General features: G+C 36.0%; 1 protein-coding gene across 4 annotated transcripts; it reads right to left on the bottom strand.

Moving 5' to 3' along the window:
• Positions 1–416: 416 nt before the first annotated feature.
• Positions 417–19213, bottom strand: THNSL1 (threonine synthase like 1). Of its 4 annotated transcripts, none has more exons than XM_074193024.1 (3): positions 19043–19213; positions 18457–18568; positions 417–16889 (listed from the first exon to the last, which is right to left on the bottom strand). In XM_074193024.1, exon 3 carries the CDS (start codon positions 3584–3586, stop codon positions 1238–1240), a length of 2349 nt encoding a protein of 782 aa, XP_074049125.1. In that variant the 5' UTR covers positions 3587–16889; positions 18457–18568; positions 19043–19213; the 3' UTR covers positions 417–1237. The 4 variants fall into 4 exon arrangements, with proteins under 4 accessions (XP_074049125.1, XP_074049124.1, XP_074049127.1 ...); XM_074193023.1 differs by having other exon boundaries at positions 417–16883; XM_074193026.1 differs by having other exon boundaries at positions 417–3525.
• Between the last annotated feature and the right edge of the window lie 2 nt (positions 19214–19215).

The raw sequence follows: 19215 nt of genomic DNA, 5'->3' as shown, positions 1-19215 counted from the left end.
TTATTAATACCTTTGAGGCATTCAGTCATGATTATAAGAAAATCATATCAGAATCTCTCAGTATTTACTAAGCTGAGTACTATGTCTATATTTTCACACAACTGTCAACTTCCAAATGTGTTTCTGCTCATTGTTTAAAAATCATTTATTATGAATTTGTAATGTACTTTTTTTCATGTATAAACACTATCAAGAAAATGAACCTTATGTTAGGAATGCCATCTTGTGGCTGGGACCAGTCTATTACATGAAATAAACAGCAAATTTTCATTTAGAAACAATACATTAATTCCATAACACTTTATAAATCCTAATTGTTACAAAAGTTTCATGACCACTATTCACACAAGATAAGCTTAACTTTACATTTCACTTACACTGGAAAAAATGTTGGGGGGAAAGAAAAACAGAAGAGAAAATTTTAACAAGTTTATTGGGGTGTACAGTTTCTGATTTCAAACATTACAGAGCTATTTTTCTGAAAGGTCAAAACTGTACTGCTGTATCTACTCAAATATCATTACTATTGAAAAATATTTTCCTACATAAGGCTGAGAAATTTCACTTACTTACCACTTTTAACAAATGTTATTTTGTAATGTTAATTGTTTAATAAACATAAAATTATAACAAAATAAATAATGCCTACTTTGCTTTCAAGATCTGTAGATCAAAAGGGATCTATACTGTTAAAGTTGGAGAGCTAAAGCAATTGTCTAATTAAATCTAGGCAGTCTAGCTTAGTAATTCAGGTAATTTTAGCCAAGTATGATTCCTTAAGACAAAAAAATATTGGCCTAATTGTATGAGTTCATCATTCCCTGGGGTCAAGTTAGACATTTTTTGAGGTGCATTAACTTTCTAGTCACTAGAATACCAATAAATGCTAACAGATGTGGTACCCAACAGCAGCACTTGAATATTCCAGTTGCCAAAACTCTAATGGAAACCAGAAATCTTAAGTTCAGTTAACAGGGGCAAAGAAGGGTTCCAGGCATCTTTCATAAGCTTGGTCTTGATTTATGATGACTACCAAAAGCATAGCCTAAAAGTCTATGCATTTATGCATTGCTTCCAGTCAGTTGTCTAGTTAAGACCCTGAAGACTATTTGCAGACACAATATTTAACTCTAGAAAATATGGACATTACTGAAAAAATTAAGCATGACAATTCCATATGTAATAAAATTTCTGAGCCACAAATTTTTAGGTATGACACCAAACTCAACATTTTTGCTTAGAAAACTTTCATGAAATGAGTTTGTATAAGTGTTTCTACATGATCCTTCAGGATATTTACATCAGGGGCACAGATATGATATTTTGGATCTTGTTGCTTTGTTCTCTCTAACAAGGCTTCATGTGGTGGAGGCAAAGCATTGTATGAACTCAGTAAACAAAGTTGACTTGATGAAGTCTGATTTATTTCTTTAATCTTTAAAGCCTGCATGATAGCAGGAGCAAACTTAGAGTAATGAGCTGTGGAAGCCAGGATCACTGGGCAAGTTTTATCTTGTACTCTATCTGCAACTACTTTAGCAATAGCAGTGTGAGGATCTAAAATGTACCCTGATGTATGATATGTAGAATTAATAGCAGCCAGGCAGTTCTCTTCAGAACACCAATCAGCTATGAAATCCTGCTGAAGCTTTTCAACTAAGATCTTTTCTAACTGAAAATGCTGCTGACTTTCTAACTGATGAAATAATTTTGTCATCAATTTTCCATCTCTATCAGTCACAAAGTGTAAGTGTCGTTCCAGGTTGGAAGACTTCAGAATATCTATCGATGGAGAAAATGTCTGTACCAGTTTCCTTTGCCTTAGATCATAGAGTCCTGTTTTTATAAAATCAGTCAAAACATGGTTTTGATTAGAAGCACAAATAAATTTTCGAAAAGGGATTCCCATCATTTTGGCATATACTGCTGACAATATATTTCCAAAGTTTCCTGTGGGAATACAGACATCTACTTGGCTTCCAAAAGAAATAAATCCTTGGTTAACAAGATCAAGATATGCAGAAGCATGATAAATTACCTGAGGAAGCAATCGACCCCAGTTTATAGAATTAGCTGAACTCAAGGCTGTTCCATATTCTACTGTAAGAAATCCAGTATAATCAGAATCATTAAACATTTTTTTTATAGCTGTCTGGCAAAAATCAAAATCTGACTTGACACCTACTGCCCACCCATTTTCTTTCTGACTTCCAATTATTTGTTCTTTTTGAAAACCACTTATTCCATCTTCAGGAAAGAATGTGACTGCAGCTATTCTTTGCTTATCACTGCCAGTAAGACGACTAAAACCATTTAATACAGCACTCCCTGTGTCTCCAGAAGTAGCTACAAGGATCAAATAATTACAAGTGCGAGGAATACAATGTGCAAACATATGTGGCATTAGCTGTAATGATAAGTCTTTAAATGATCCTGTTGGTCCATGAAATAATTCCAAAATGAATTGATTGCCTGAAAGGTGCCTTACAGGAGCAATTTTGGAGCAAGCAAAGTTTTCTCCATAAGCAGTTTCAATCATTTCTCCCAACCGGGAAGCAGGTATGTCCACAGGATGTATACATCTTTCCAATATTACCTGTGCTCTTTCTACATAAGTTGCTCCTACTAAGCTTTTCCATTCCAAACAGCTTAATTTTGGAAATTCCTTCCGAGGAACAAAAAGTCCACCATCAGAAGCTAATCCCTCAATAACAGCATCACTAAAATATTTGGGGGTAACTCTTTCTTCAGGGTGTCTGAACTTACATCTGGTTGAAACAAATGTTTCTGAGTCCACATCACGATACCGTTTAACTGCATCAAAGACTTTATCAGCTACTACTTCTGTAGATGCTCCATCTTCACAAAATATACGAATATCATACCATTTTTTGTAAAATTTTTTCCTATATTTAAGTATTTCTTTCAGAGGCATTCCAGAATTCTGGCCCACAATTCGATCAATCTTCATTAAATTCAGACGATTAATTATATCTATTACAGGTACATCCAGATATACAATTATTCCATTTTTCTTCAGATGTTGCATGGTAGCCTCATGCATTGGATTTGACCCAGAAAGGGAAATTACAGCTCCAGATGCATTAAAGTTTAACAGTGCTTTTCCTTCCTCTTCTAAAAATTGCTCATTACCGACATCCTTCAATTTTTCAGCCACAGTCATATTCCATGTTGTTTCAAGGATATCATTATCCACATCTATAACAACACAATCTAATTTTTGACCTATTATTTTGCCCACTGTTGTTTTCCCAGCACCAGGAGGTCCCATCAGAATAATATTTTTGTTTCCAAGAAGAGGCTGGGTTGAGAACCATGTCTTCCTTAATTCTGTAAATGCAAAGGTCCTTGGAAGAATCAACTTTAGATGTCTATTTGCTTTAAAATGTGTTAGAGAAACAAATGTCTTGGTTATTAGTTTCAAATGTTGACCCTGATTAATATGAAGCATTGTCTTTGCACTTTTCTTTCCAGGCCAACCTGCAAATGGGCTTACACCCTTATCTAAAACAAATTTTTTAAAAAAAGGATCATTAGTTACTAATAGCAACAGGTACAAAATCATGTCAGATTGAAGTAAACAATCATGAATGTAAATCAAACCAAATTATAAAAGCCTTTCAAGCTTAGAATTTTAAATAATCCTATCAATTTCATGGAATGAAATTGTTTTAATGCTAGCAGTAAAATAAAAGTATATTTTACTTTTTAAGACACATGACTGATAAATTTCAGTTTATGAAATATTTTAAAAATTATGCTAGTATTTCTTTTGCCTTCTTACCTTCAAATTCCTGAATTATCTGCAATTAGGACACATACAATTCAAAACAGTGATAACATGATTATTTACAAAACACAAAAAACTGAAATGTAATCCCTAAACCTACATACAAATACTTTTTCTACATTAGTTGCAAGCTAATTTTATTGCCAAAGTACAGCATTCAATTTGTTCTGATTAAGGCAAAAGAAACTATACCAAAATTATTTTTTCAAATTATTTCTTCAAATTATTTCAAAGGCAAATTGAATTTTTAAAAGGAAAAATATTACAAATTTTTATTATCAGGTCAAAATAATAACTGTTTTTTAATCAGGGTCCATCACCTATTCTACTTTTTCCTCAACCTTTTCTTGAAGTTATGATCATGAACAGATATTAGCTCTCCAACTAAATGGTGACAGATTGGATAAGAACTCTATTTCCATGGGTGAATGGAAATTTACTATAAAGAGAGAACAGTTAATCCAATTTGGAGAGATTGCTGATGTACAGAGAAATAATTCACTTTTTCCTAACATTCTTATAATATTCCTGCTCTTGACAAATCGGTAATTGGAAAGACCCAGCTTCAAATACTGTTTCTCTTTCTTACTATATTATCTTGGGCAAGTCAAGACCTCTTTAGACCTCAATTTTTTCATTTGTAAAAAAGAGGGAGTAGGATTAGACAATCTCCAATATTTCTTGCAACTCCAAACCTATGATCAATATAAAAGCCACAAAATAAATTCTTAACCCAAATTTTACTCAGAAATACAATATTTTAGTACCTTATTTCTATGTAATGTATAAAATGAAATGTAAGTTTAAAATCTATTATAATTATACATAATAAAAATAGAACCTAACCCCTACATAATTAAGAGCATTAGTATTACATTTTCATATCATTCATTTTAGATGTATTCAATACTAAAAACCCTCAAAAGTAAGAAAATATGGAATATATGACAATTATGACTAAAAAACTATAAATTAGAGATGAAACCATCTGTAATAATAGTCTCTGTTATGACCATCATCTTTTATTTAAGCTGTTCCTAATAATTATGAAAGGAGACATGGGACCAAGTCAAATGTCAGACTTTCTCCAAAATAATTGCCATATTGTTTAAACATAATTCTGATGACAGAGGGCAAAGTTTCCCAGGCAAAAGTTGTTCTGGAATCCAGATGGATCCCACAATTTCTTTTTAGGACATGGATTACCTTTGGAAATAGTCCCATCAACAATGCAATGATCTGTCAGTATTTTAGAAATTGTACTTCAACTAAAAGTAGTTACAGGTACTTTTACTTTTGCTGTCCCTCAAAAGTAGCCTTGCACAATTGTATTATTGTGGTTTTTTCCTTTATAACACAAACTAGAATTTCAAAGTACATTGTTACATTATATTTTTAATGTGTCCTAAATACAACTTCAGTTTTCTCTATTTTCTATTACTGAATGAAGACATTTCACTCAGTAATGATTTCAATAATTCAACAATCCAAGATTTCATTGGTATGGATACTTCCACTAACTCATATCATGGCCCTTCACAATAGTCATTTTAAGAGTTATGACCACCTCACAGACAATCTCATGGGTCTTTTCAAACTCAACAGGGCCCTTGGATAACAAGTTATGCATCATTGGTCTTTATGTGAAGTCCTTTTGACTCAGTGGAAACAAACACACACAAGTTTGACTCCCTCCATGAATTTGTTGCAGGCATAATTAACAAATACATTCAAATTACTTTAAGTTGACTTTTGATTTACCAAATAAATTAGGATAAGAAGGAATTCCTTCCTCTTCAAGTGGCCCATAACATGCTTCACTTCTACCAATATGTCTGTATTAGTCAGGAATAGATCTTAAATGAACTATATGGCTTTCAAAGTCAAAGCAACCTTGCTGTATATTTTGGTGTTCCCTTTACCTGCTTTTGAATGAATGTTTGTCCTTCATTCATCAGGGGTGGATGATGTCATGACAAGCACATGAATTGGATTTGAGTGAGGGAGAGCTATGCAAGGTCACCAGCCTCACTATCTCCTCCAGAGTCATCTGGGTTCAGTGGTCATATATGAATCAGAATGACTGGAGATGGCCCCAGATGCAAGGCAATCAGGATTAAGTGATTTGCCCAAGGTCATATAGCTAGTAAATGTCTATATAAGCCAGAGTATTTAAAATAGAAATATATATTACAAGTAATCAAAGTTAGCAGTATATAAGGCTATAAATTTTTCAAGAATATTCTATAGACTATTTTTTAAAATGTAAAAGTTGAGAAATAAAATAACACTGATCAAGACATTTAATTTCTACATGTTCAAATGAAGACAAAAAATGTCATGTGATTGGAATTTGTCATATAAAAAAAGAGAATGTTACAAAAATTTCTAGAAAAAATCCCTACCTCAATAAATGATGAAAGTTAACACTATTAATAAGAACATTCTCATGTTTACCAAATTTTTTAAAAATCTGGCCTTTACTAATTGATGAAGAAAGTGGCTGACACTTTGGCTTGTCTTGTATTAATCAAAATAACCCTAAGCAAACTGCATTCTCTTTCTAGGCCTTAGTTACCTTTCTCATAAAAAAGCTATTGTCCTAAATGATCTCTATGGTCCCTTCCAAATTAAAGACCTTATGAAAATTTAATTCATTCTTTTAAACTACCTTATAATTTGACCAAAATAATCTATCAGAAATCTAAATATTTAAGCAAAAACACACATAGGCCATTAGCCTAGAAATCTCCAAATATCTGATTAACTCACTTTTTAAATTGTGATTTTATGAATTCAAACGAGATTTATAAATCTTTTTTTTTTTGGGGGGGGGTTGCTAGGCAATGGGGTTAAGTGGCTTGCCCAAGGCCACACAGCTAGGTAATTATTAAGTGTCTGAGGCTGGATTTGAACTCAGGTACTCCTGACTCCAGGGCCAGTGCTCTATCCACTGTGCCACCTAGACGCCCCAAGATTTATAAATCTTATGAGTTCTAAATTCTAAAAATTGACAAGAAAAAGATAAAAATTTGGACCAATGTATTCTTTGCTATTACTTCACAAATCATTATATCAAAATCTTATGACAATACTGATAGAAAATAGTCTTAGAATTTTCCTTTGCTAACATTAGTTGTAAGCTGATTTCGCTGTCAATAGTATTCCATTTAAAGAAGTCAAAAGCAGGAAAAGGGAACACCAAGTATTTTTAAATAGCTTTAATTTTAAGTTTTTAAAAGAAAATATTAAAATATCATCTGAGAAATTTAACTTCATTAATCTATTCTACTGTATTATCAGTCTTTCTCTTGGTGTCATAGTCATGAGCTAATAAAATAAGCTAATATTACTTTAACTAAAATGGTGATATATCTGACAACAGGAATTCCATAGTAGATGCTTAGTGATCAATGAATGTCATCTGAATGAAAACTATAACGAAGTGAATGTGCTACCTTTATTTGGTGATAATGCCAAAAATAGAAGTTAAAAAAATCTATTTTCCTCTATTTTTAATGCTCCTACTCTATTTTTTGCTTCACTTGATTTGCACATTCATAAGAACCTAAGGATTTAATATGTGATCTTGAGCAAATCAACTTTGTTTTTCACCTGTAAAATAAAGGAGTTAAACTACATGCTACCTCAAGAACCTTTTAATGTTATAGCTATACAGCTGATCTCCAACTTCTTAACTTCAATAGAACTATTTCCTCAATGTGAGGACTTCTTCAGATAATAGAAATCACCAAATATGTCTTCTTTTGGGATTCTCCTGTGTTCTCTCCAATAACTCCTCCATATAGCTCTTCATAATGCTTGAGGTTTGCTTTTGTCATTTTGTGGTTACAAATACCACACTCTGGATGTTATCAATGCAACTCAGTATGTAACCAGTCTACTTCCTTGGTTTTTACAAGGCAATGGGGTTAAATGACTTACCCAAAAGCTAAGTAATTATTACATGTCTGAGGCCAAATTTGAACTCAGGTCCTCCGGACTCCAGGACTGGAGTTCTATCCACTGAGCCACCTAGCTGCCCTCCCATTATAATTTTTATCCTTGTTTGAATACAAGCCATGACTAGTAATATGAACATCCACCACATACTTTCTTTGGAAATTTTGACATCTTGTGCTTCACAGTCATGTAGACTACATAAAGAATATTAGTGTTAAAAGTTGTTCCTGCTTTTTCTACATAATCCATTTTTGTTCTTTGTGGACAAAAAAATGTTCTAATTGTGTTGATTATTCTTAAGTTTATATTAAGAAAGGAAATTTTAAATATTTGTGGCTAAAAACAAGTGTCAATAAAGCAGGATCCCTAAAAGTAAAACACAATTTTCCAAACGCTATTTATTTACCCTGCTCTCCTTTTTCTAATTTGCAGCATCCATCCAACTAAATACCTGCTACATTGTTAAGTACTAGGTTGAAGCTAGGGCTATCTAAAAAAGTGAAAACAGTCCCTACTCCCAACTTACATTGATAACTGAAGACAAATTATAGGTGGTTAGATGAAGAGGTAAAGAAAAAAGGGGGGGGGGCAGCTAGGTGGTGCAGTGGATAAGAGCACCGGCCCTGGAGTCAGGAGTACCTGAGTTCAAATCTGACTTCAGAAACTTAATAATTACCTGTGTGGCCATGGGCAAGCCACTTAACCCCATTTGCCTTGCAAAAACCTTTACAAAAAAGGGGAGGAAAAGAAAAGGGAGGGAGGGAGGGAGGGAGGAAAAGGAGGAGGGAGGGAGGGGAGGAAGCAAAGAAAGAAAAATACAGTTTTATGAGGAGAAGCAAGCACCAACAAGGTGAACCATGAAATGTTTCATGTCAATGAAATTTGAGCAAGCTAATCTTGAAGCCAAGAATCCTAAGCAGCAGCAGAGTGGAAGAGCACTCTCGGCAAGTGGACGGACAGTCAGTGCAAAGTCTCCTGTCTCCCAAGATAAGAAATATGACATGGCCTAAATAGCAAATAGATTGGCATTACTGGACATCAAACAGAGTTTAAAATCCAAGGAGAAGAAAACAGGTTATGAAGAATCTCAAATGTCCAACGGAAATTTACATTTGATCCTACAGAGAATAGTCAGTGGAGTTAAGTGGTGTGCTATGCTTAGCTGTGTGGACGATGATTAAAAGAAGGGGAGTCTTGAACATAGCTAAGAAATTTATAAAACAACCTATATACCTTATCCTGTCTGAAGCAACCTTATGAAGCTGGCTCAATAAGCTGAGACTGATCTCATTTTAAGGTGAGGGAAAGAAGGCTAAGCTAGTTAAGTACTGGAGGAGACATTCAGTCCCAAGTTTCTCCTCTATCAAACTTCTACTAGATCTCATGCCTCTCATGGTATGTGAGTAGAACACATGCAAGATACACAGCACACTTTCTGGTTGAGCTTTTAAGACTAGATTTTGATCTCTTCTCAATTAATCAAGAAACAAAGGTTGAGTCAATTCTGTTTATGAAGATGGGATCTGACATAGAAAATCATTTCCAAGACTGTCCTTTCTTTTACTATATTGTCATTAGAAACACACTAGGTCTTTCTAACATCAGTTTCACTCAGTAAGTGGGCACAAGGTAATCCTTACAAATGTCCTCTTTTGTATTCTTTTAATCAAAACAACATTGGTAATTTTCTCAATCAGTATTTTCTCTTCCTTCTGGTTATCTTAAAAATCACTCCCCCTCCATACAACATTATGTCCCCTCAAACACAGAATAATATGGATGACAATGAAGTTGTAAAAACCCGATTTTGAATCCTGCTTCTGACAAACTAGGACCTCAAACAAATGTCTTAATTTTTAATGCCTATATTTATCTTCTTTACAGTGAATCCTTGTAAGACTCAAATAAGGCAATAGATGTGAAGTATTTTGCAAGTTCAAAACCTATTATCAGTTATCAGTTGATTTATCTAATCTAACCCAATTATCTAATCTTCCTAAATTCACCCTTCTTCCCTATAACATAAAGATAATTCAGATGGGATGGGTTGGCTTTGCTAAAAGCCAAGTCCTCAGAGAAGCCCCCTGGGTTGCCCATCTGAATTAAACATGTATTGAGGTCTAGAGGCAATGGGGTAACAGTGAAAAGAACCACGAGATTTGAACTAAGAAGAACCACAGTCATTATCTATGCCTTTCACTGAGTAGAAAACTGAAGCTAAGTGTCAAGAACTGAGGGTATGAATCCTCCTTTCATCCATATTTAATTTTTTTCTACCTTTCCTGTAGTCAGAGGGAAAAAAAAAAGACAAGTGGGGATATAGGCTCATTGTCATTAAATATGATAATAGACTCTAGCAGATGCTTCCCATCTTTTTCTACTGCCCTACATTCATCTATGAATAATCTCAAAATCCTTTGATATATCATCTATTGAGAGCTGTAAGGAATCATTGGAGACTTCTAATCAAACTAAAACATTTTATAGATGAGGAAACAGAATTTAGACCATCTGTCCAGTATCACAGACATGGGATTTGTATCTAGATATGCTTTGCTTCAATTCCATCACTGCCTATACCATACTACCAATAGAGTTCTGCACTCTAATCCTAAAAACTTGTATATCAAGTTCCTAGAGGCATCTCAAATCCTTTTCTCCTCCCTCTCATCTTCTTCTTCAGAACTTTCCTACTGAGGGCTTCACATCATGCTCCTTCATTACATTTATCCAAACTTGACTGGATAATCAAATTCTTGTCTTTTAGATTGCTATCATTCACCACTAGAATACTCTTCTTCCTGAATTCCACTTTCTGGCTTCCTTCAAGACTGCTTAAATCATATCTGCAGAGACCTTTCGTGGTTACTTCCCTTCTTCTGCCCATATCTTGCCTCTGAGATTACTTTCTAATTAATAATAATAGCTGATATTTATTTTTACATATATTTTTATGTGTATAATAATTTTGTGTGGTCATCATTAGAATGTAAGTGTCTTCAGGTTAGGGACAAAATTTACATTTTTCTTCATATTCCTCTGTATCCTCCAAAAGGTACAAGGGAAAAGAGTGAATTCCCAACCTGGGTCTTTTCCTCTACAGTGAATTTTCTTCTCAACTTCACACTACAACTCAATGACAAGGTTTTAGCTGAGTTTTCTTTACAAATTTTCTACTTCACTGTGGCATTATTTTCTGAAGTTATATTGCCTATAATTTTGCATTATCTACCATTAACCATAGTCAAACAATGCATCACTTGATAGACAACCTAATGATAAACCTTTGACTCCTCGAAAAATTGAAAACATATTCAACTTATTCCATGAGATTTTTCATTATCTTTTTTCTAATTATAGCATAATATTTCAGAGCTCAAATTTATGCATACATCACTTTAAGGCCTAAGGAAAAAACATAGGACAGCAAGAAAAATGCAAAAGAAGGGATATTAAAACTGATCTAGTCCAATTCTCTCATTTTACAGAATCAGATCCTGAGAAAGGTACATAGCTAAGTCAAGTTTGGAAAATGTCTCCCAACTTGCTACGAGACCTTTACAAATTTATCTCAATATTAAAGTAGAGGTCACATTGAATCACAAATTATTCTAGATCTTGAATGTTCTGAATATACAATATGAGACTATATTTTATTTTACTACTCAAGTAACCAAAATCAAACAAAAGACTCCAAACACATTTCAATAGTGTTATAGTTTTCTATTAAGTTACATATTTATCTTCTTACCCAGACATATAAACTTAGTTTATCAAGAAGTATATTAATTTCAATCATTACAAACTCCTCCCAAAGGCAAACATAATTCAAAAAATTACTTTACAAGGACCTAGATGAATTTCGTCCACCATAATTGAAACAATTACCTAATTTTAAAATCTTCAAGGGTTCTTCACATCCCCTCTCATCAAAACACTTAGATATCTTGCAATATAAAACCTTTACTTTAATCTAGTCTTCTAAACACATTCTTAACCAAATGTTGAGTGCATATGTCTTTCTCTCAGATCCTTCTAGAAATCTGGTCAAATATATTATTCTCTTCTGCCTTCTCAGAAAATAAATATTTTTTAAAAAGGAAAATATAATTCCACTTACAAAGAAATAAAGAGCTTTTCCCGCATCTTAAGCTCACCCATCCAGTGAAACCTATCCAGAGTTCACCAGTGCCTATGGACCCTAGGTTAAGAACCCTTTCTAATATATTAACAAAAAGCCCAGTCATAATACTGACCTCAGGGACTTGCCACCACTAACATCATTCTAGAGTGAAAACTGATCTTTTTTCATTTTAGAACATCACTTAAATGAAAGATGTCTTATAGTCCTAAGTCATTTAAATGACTTTTCATCTTCACTACTCTCTCCTAGGTTTTCCTGTGTTGCTGGCTATCCCAACCCACAATAAATTCCATGGTTGTTCAAGCCCCCGTAGTGGGTAAACAATAAAGGGGACCACCGAAGCAGAGTACGGAGACAGTTGCCACCACACCAGCAAGATCCAATGAGTTGGATATTTCCCTTCACTGAATATCAGTTAAGTGACTAAGGTTCTTCTGATGCTTTTGTTTATTAGGGGTCTCCTGCTAATAGTCTGAAGGTCAGACGGAATTTTAAAATTCCAGTTTTTCAGATAATATCACACCAGACCATTAACCAAGTAAGATAAGGAGGTGAGGGTATATGTGTCTGTGGCAGTGGATGCACATGTCATGTGTGTGATATGAGGGTATACGTATAGGAGGTATCTGAACTAGCCCCAAATACATTCCAACAGTAAAACGAAGGAAGGAAGGAAGGGAAAGAAAGGGGTGGGGGGGTGGAAGGAAAGGAAGGAGGAAGGAAGAGAAGGATGAAAGAAGGAAAGGAGGGAAGGAAAGGAAAACAATTCTAGGAGTGGTACTTACTGTGTTACTGTCACCCATGCTTTAAAGCTCAGTAATCTTTGACTGCTTTCCTCCCCTAACCTAACCAATTAGTTCACTCATATCCTCTTCTGCACTCATCTTACCAGGCAAATTCTGATCCTTTTATCTTAATTATTATAATAGCTTCCAATCTTGTCTTTCTTCTCAGGTCTTTCCCCTTTCCACTAACCTTCACACACCAACTGCCAAACAAACAAAAATTAAACAACTTCCCAATGCCCAGGTAGGGTCACAGAACTCCCCCTACTCAAAAACAGTGATTCACATAGAAGGAAACAAACTTCATAGCCTAGCTCTGCATAATTTAGATTCAATCTATAATGCTTCCAACCCTTTTAGGTCCATGTTGAATTTACTAACTCTGTGATAACTATTTATTTCTCCTCTTTGGATTTGTTTCTTCATTTGTAAAGTAAAAGTGGTGGCCAATCTGATCTATGACCCTATCATTTACCTATGTTAATCCTCTCCCACTTTAATACATTCATTTAAGTTATCCCCCACCCACTCCTTCATACCTGCAAGTCCTAGAATCCCTTTCTTCCCTAAAACTGTCATTTCCTCCAAACTTCCTGATCATTATAATTCTGTTGAAAGCAATCTCTCCATCTTCAAATTCTTCCAGAAAAATTTTGGAGTAGTAGCCTGGAAATCTCACATTCTGATAAAATTTATATATATTTATTGTACCCCAACAAATACAGGAAGATATGAGAAAACCCTACAATCACTAGGACATGCACATTTGAATGTTTCTAATAGTGGAGATCTGGTTTAATGAAGCAACAGTTATTTAGCCATTTAACTCTCTTCTGAAATACAGGACCTGATAAGGAAAGATAAAATGATTTTGCAACAATTCTGCCCAGTCTCCAAAGACTCATTAAGTCTCATCTTAATAATTATAAATTCTTCACTATTTTGTTTGCTTATGTTCCCAATACCTAATACAGTATCTTACTCATAGTTGTTCAATCAATGAACACTTACAAGGTGCCTAGTTTATGAATGGCATCATGTTAAGTGCTGGGGTTACAAAGACAAAAATATAATAATCGCTGCTCTTGAGGGAGTTTACATTCTAACAGGGTGATGTACATATTTTTTAAAAAAGAGGTTTTTTTTTTAAATGTTAGTTTTGAGGGATCAAAAAAGCCTTACAAAGAGCGATCCAGATGCAGAGTTGTGAAGAAAGCAAGGGATTCCAAAAGGCAGAGGCGAGAAGGAATAACATTTCAAGTATAGGAGACGATCACTGAAATGGTAGAAGCAAGAAATGGAGCATCACATGTGAGGAATAGCAAAAAGGTCAGTATGGCTAGCCTGAAGATTGCATAAGGGGAGTAATGTATGAGACTACCGAAGGGCTAAGTTATCAAGAGCTTTAAAGGGCAAACAAAGAGTTTATGTGAGACCCTAAAGGAGGAGTGACAAGGTCAGGCCTGCACTTTCAGAAAATCCCCTTGGCAGCTGTGAGAGACAATAAGAATCTTCAGTCAAGACCACCAGTCAGGAGGCTAATTGCAACTGTCCAGATGAGAGGTCAAAAAGAGTCCAAACTAGTATAGTGGTCATGTGATAAGAGGAACAATCCAACAAATATGACAAGACTGGGTAACCAATGGATTCAGGTGGTGAGTTTTGTCTCCTGTGCTTGGAATGTTCCTTTACACCTCACAATTCCGATTCTGGGGCATCTTTTCTAATTGAAAGTTGTTTTGATTCCCTCACTCTCAAAATAAACACTTTTAAATTACACTTTGTTTTCTCAGTATGTTCTTATCATCCTGTCAGAATGTAAGCAACTTGAGAGAAGAGTAAAAGAGAATAATAATGTTGTGGAAGTTGATGCCACTTATAATAAAGTACAGAAAGAATGGGAGTGAGTCAGGATAGGGAGATAATGAGTTCAGGTTAGGCCATGCTGAGTTTAAGATGCTCTTAGTACAGGTGTCAAATTCAACAGGCAATCTCCTAAAGTACACTCCAAACCAAATAATAATGCAATTGGGAAATGTTTAACAAAAGAAATAAAATGCCATAAAACACCAGTTGTGTATTTGGGCTTTTCTAAGTCGACTATTCTATTTGACACCAGGGCCTTAGAACATCCAGTTCAAAATGTCCAACATGGGGCAGCTAGATGGTACAGTGGATTAGGGAGCTGGCCTGGAGGACCCGAGTTCAAACTGGGCCTTAGACACTTAATTTAGCTGGGTAACCCTGGCCAAGTCACTTAACCTTGAAGCCCTCCACTGTGGGATTAGAACACAGGATAGACCTGGACAAGCTAAATTAATACTGGGAATACTATGCATAGAGATAAACCTGAATCCCCAAAGACTGATGAGGTCACCAAGTGAGAACATGGGTCCAGGACAGAGTCTTGAGACACAACCACATTTACTAGGCACATAAATGATAATCTGGTTAATAAGAATATGGAGACATTGAAAGTTGGGTCAGGAAAACCTAGTCAACAGAGAATGTCCAATAGGAGCTAGAGTCAAAAGCTACAGAGAAGTCAAGAAGTGAGAGGAAAGAAAGAAGAAAGAAATCCATCAAATTTAACAATTTAACAATTAACAGGTCATTGCTGAACTTCTGTAACAATGGTTCTCAAGAACAGTCTGAAGATTACTGATAGCAAAGAAAGGTCCTTAAAATAGCAAAATGCAACCCATGGCTGAAATGTCAAGCTATTAAAGGAAAAAAGAAAGGAAAAATGGTTAGACAATTAGTATTCTGACTGTATAATTGTAAACCAACTAATTACAGCTAGAAAGTTCTGGACAGTTGCTACAGTAGCATTTTTGAAATAATTCTTAACCTTTTCTGTGTCATGGACCCTTTTGGGAAGTTTGGTGAAGCCTAAGGGAATCCTCTCAGAATGCTTGTTTTTTTAAACACAAAATAAAAGATATAGAAAACCAATGATACTGAAATAGTTATCAAAATATTTTTAAAACAAGTTCAAAAGAAAGCTGTCCTTACATTATCCTATAATTCTCATTCCTCTCCTGTGATATAAAATGTTGAGTGACAGGAAAATAATGAGGATTGTAGGATGCTTGCTGTGTATCAATGTGTGTGTATACATCTGTTTGCATATATGGTGATAGATGATAAGAACATGAATTAGTGCAGATACCTATTCATTGATCTCCATGTTCTAGTCTCTCCCTATTCAAACCATGCTTCCCCACAGTTCCCAGACTGATAATCCTAAATTGAGCACTATCACCTTATTCTCTTGCTGAACAATATTCAGTCGTTCTCAACTGTCTGTTTAAGGTGGACATTTTCAAGTCTTTCCCAGTCTGGCTCCAGACTGATTTGACCCCGCTACAGATTACATTTCACTCCACCGAGTACACTGTCTCCCCTTATACCACTCCAGCTCTTCCTTTCCTTATGCTCATTGCCTCTACCAGAAGAATTCCTCTGAGATTAAGCTAAGGTCAAATCTTTACGTATATTATATATACATATTACTTGCTAATAAAAGATTGAGTTATTAAAATGTAGATTTCCTGATTAGGATTCCAATATTGACAATTAGTAAATTGAAAGGGACTGCTTGAACACTAGGATTATCATAAACTCGGTCAGGGAGGTAGTGTGACTTCATGAGTTGAGTCCTGCCTTTTTGGCAAGTCACTTATCTATCCTTCCCATGCACCAGACACCGAACCCAGAACCTACAATACAACTTATCTGCTTAGGGGTACTTTCCTCACCAATACTTTTCTACATTAATGAAATGAAAACTCCAGGTACTCCCTTTCCCCAAAATAAATTCAATTAGTGATCCAATTAATTCAACCTCATCCAATTATGAAGTATAGAAAAAATATTTTCTCCATGAGGCCTAATTCATTCTAATTTAAGAAATAACTTGGTAATGTTTTGAAAAATTAGACAAGTTCATTTATTGATTTCATTCTATAATTTACCTATTATTTTAAAACTATCTGACATACAGACCAAGTACTACAAATATGGTTATTCCCATTTTACAGATGGAGAAATTCAGGAACTTAGGCTCAGAGGGGTTACATGACTTGCCCATGTTCACACAGCTATTGAGTGTTAGGAGCAGAATCTGAACCCAGGTCTCTTGTGACTCCAAGTCCAGGGGTCTTTCCACTACACCATTCTGTATCTCAGGAGAGAAAAAAAAATTAGTTGCTTAACACAATATATTGTTTCTTTATAACATTCAAAACACATCCTGATTTTGCTAAAATATTATTTTTACTGTTAGAAAAATATTCAAAATAAAAATAATAGCAGCTAATATTTATATAGTGCTTTCAGGTACTTTACAAATATTATTTTATACAAATAACCCATTTTATCTTTACAACTATTATCCCATTTTATCTCCTAACAACCCTGGGAAGTGGGTGCCCTTATTATCCACATTTTACAAATAAGGAAACTGAGACAAATAGAAATTAAATGATTTGCCCAGGGTCACACAACTATTCAATATCTATTATTTTAAAGAAAACTAAAAGAAAATTTGTTTGGGGTTCATGATGATGCAATAGCAAAAGCATATCCACACATAGCCATGGATAGCTTGTTAAGGTGACACTATTTACTTCCCAAAGATCTCATAAGTATCTTCTTTTTAAATAAAGCCAAAAGATCTACCAGGTGCCTTCCAAAACCAAACATTCCTTCATATAAGTCATAAGCATACTGAATATCACTCAAGAGATTCAAGAAAATTAAATTAAGTCTATCCTTATCAACATCCATACTCTCCAAAATAGATGGTCAGTTTCTTAATCTTTAGATACACTAGGGAGAAACTGGGAAAATAGTGTTTGATTAAAACTTAACATTTTTTCCCTATGTTTCCCTATATTCTCCTAAAAAGCTCATCTTCTCTTCAGCTGAGTTGCTTGTTTGACAAAGCCAGGCTGCTCTTGGGGAATGTGATCCCCAAGGTTTACCTCTCATACTCCTACACTTTCCTTACTGTTCATCCTCTCTTGGTTGTTTGGGTTGCTTAAGTTGCTTAGGCTGCTTTGGGATCAGTGGCTTCCAACTGCCTTTACTCTTTCTGTCACTTTTCTATCTTTTTAACTCACTTTCTCTTTGCAATACTTTGTAAATTAAAATGTATTTCTTAAATTCCTTAAAAAAAACTCTACGTTACATTTAGCCCCAAAAGAATATTAAGTTCCTTGATGGCAGAGGTTAATATTTTGTCATTATAACCTCTGACACCTAGCAGAGTTCTTGTGGCATTCTGGCAACTGCCTTTACTCTTTCTCTCACTTTACTATCTTTTTAAACTCATGTTTATACTCTTTGCAATCATTTGTAAGTTAAAATGAATTTCTTAAATAAATTTCTTAAGAAAAAACTCTACATTACATTTAGCCCCAAAAGAATATTAAGTTCCTTGATGACAGAGATTATTTCATATTTTGTCTTTATGACCTCTGGCACCTAGCAGAGTTCTTGTGGCATTCTGGAGGCATTTTTAAAACGTCCGATTAATCGGTATCTTAAGTACTTAAATTCAGTTTTTATTATTCCTGCTTCTCCTCCATAATGCTGTTTGTGATTAAAAGTAATTAAATAAGATAGAGAGACCCAAAACTTTGAGTAGAATGGCATCAGTTTAAATCACACGGTTTGGTAAAAATTTTAAAAAACCAAACCCAACCCACTACCTCCATTCCAATTCACAAATAGATTAAATGATTTACCTGAGTCAACTCCAAAGTGGGTGGTGGATAAAGAAAAAATAGAAGCTGCCCCTCAACCTGGCTCCAAGGCTGTAAGGAACGCTCTTCCGGCTCCTTCCCAGTTGGGACCGAACTGATTAAAGACAGTAAAGAGATGTGAAAGTCAAGTAGAAGTTCCTACATTATTTAGACGTAACGGAGCAACAAATCGGTTCTCAGGGTGAGCAGTGCCCGGCAGGCAGGCTACCCCGCGGCTGCCACTGGCGAGTCTCTTCCCAGTGACCCCGCTTACCAGCCCGTGGGCGAACCCCAAGGGCCCGTCCCCGGGGGGCGCTGCGCCTGGCACCTTCCCGAACGCCCCCCACCCGCTGCCGTGCCCACGCTCGGGGCGTTGCCCGGGGCCACGGAGGGCATCCGCTCCGCGGCTCCGTCCGTCAGGATCGATCAGGGATTGGCTATTGGCAACCGAAGGGTGGGGACTGTGCTCGGGGTGGGCCCCGGCTCCCCGCTCCCCCGCCGCGGGGCCGCTCGCAGGTGGCGCCGGGGGCGGGGCGGCCCCGCCAGGTGACCGGAGGGGTCCGCCCGGCCTCCCTCTCGGAGGACTCACCTAGAAAAGTCACCGGGGCGGACGGGGAGGGTCCGGGGGGGCTCCACCGGCCGCGGCTACCGGTCCCGGCCCAGCCCCCCACGGCGGCGGCGCGCGCCCTCCTCCCCGGCTCCGCCCCCTCCGCCGGCGCGCGCCCTCCAGGGTCCCGGAGGTCTTGTGCGCGTGCGCAGGAT

Source organism: Macrotis lagotis, chromosome 7, assembly GCF_037893015.1.
Source record: "Macrotis lagotis isolate mMagLag1 chromosome 7, bilby.v1.9.chrom.fasta, whole genome shotgun sequence".
Taxonomy (NCBI): domain Eukaryota; kingdom Metazoa; phylum Chordata; class Mammalia; order Peramelemorphia; family Peramelidae; genus Macrotis; species Macrotis lagotis.
Note: the sequence above shows the minus strand (reverse complement) of the source record. Positions and strands in the feature narration are given on the sequence as shown.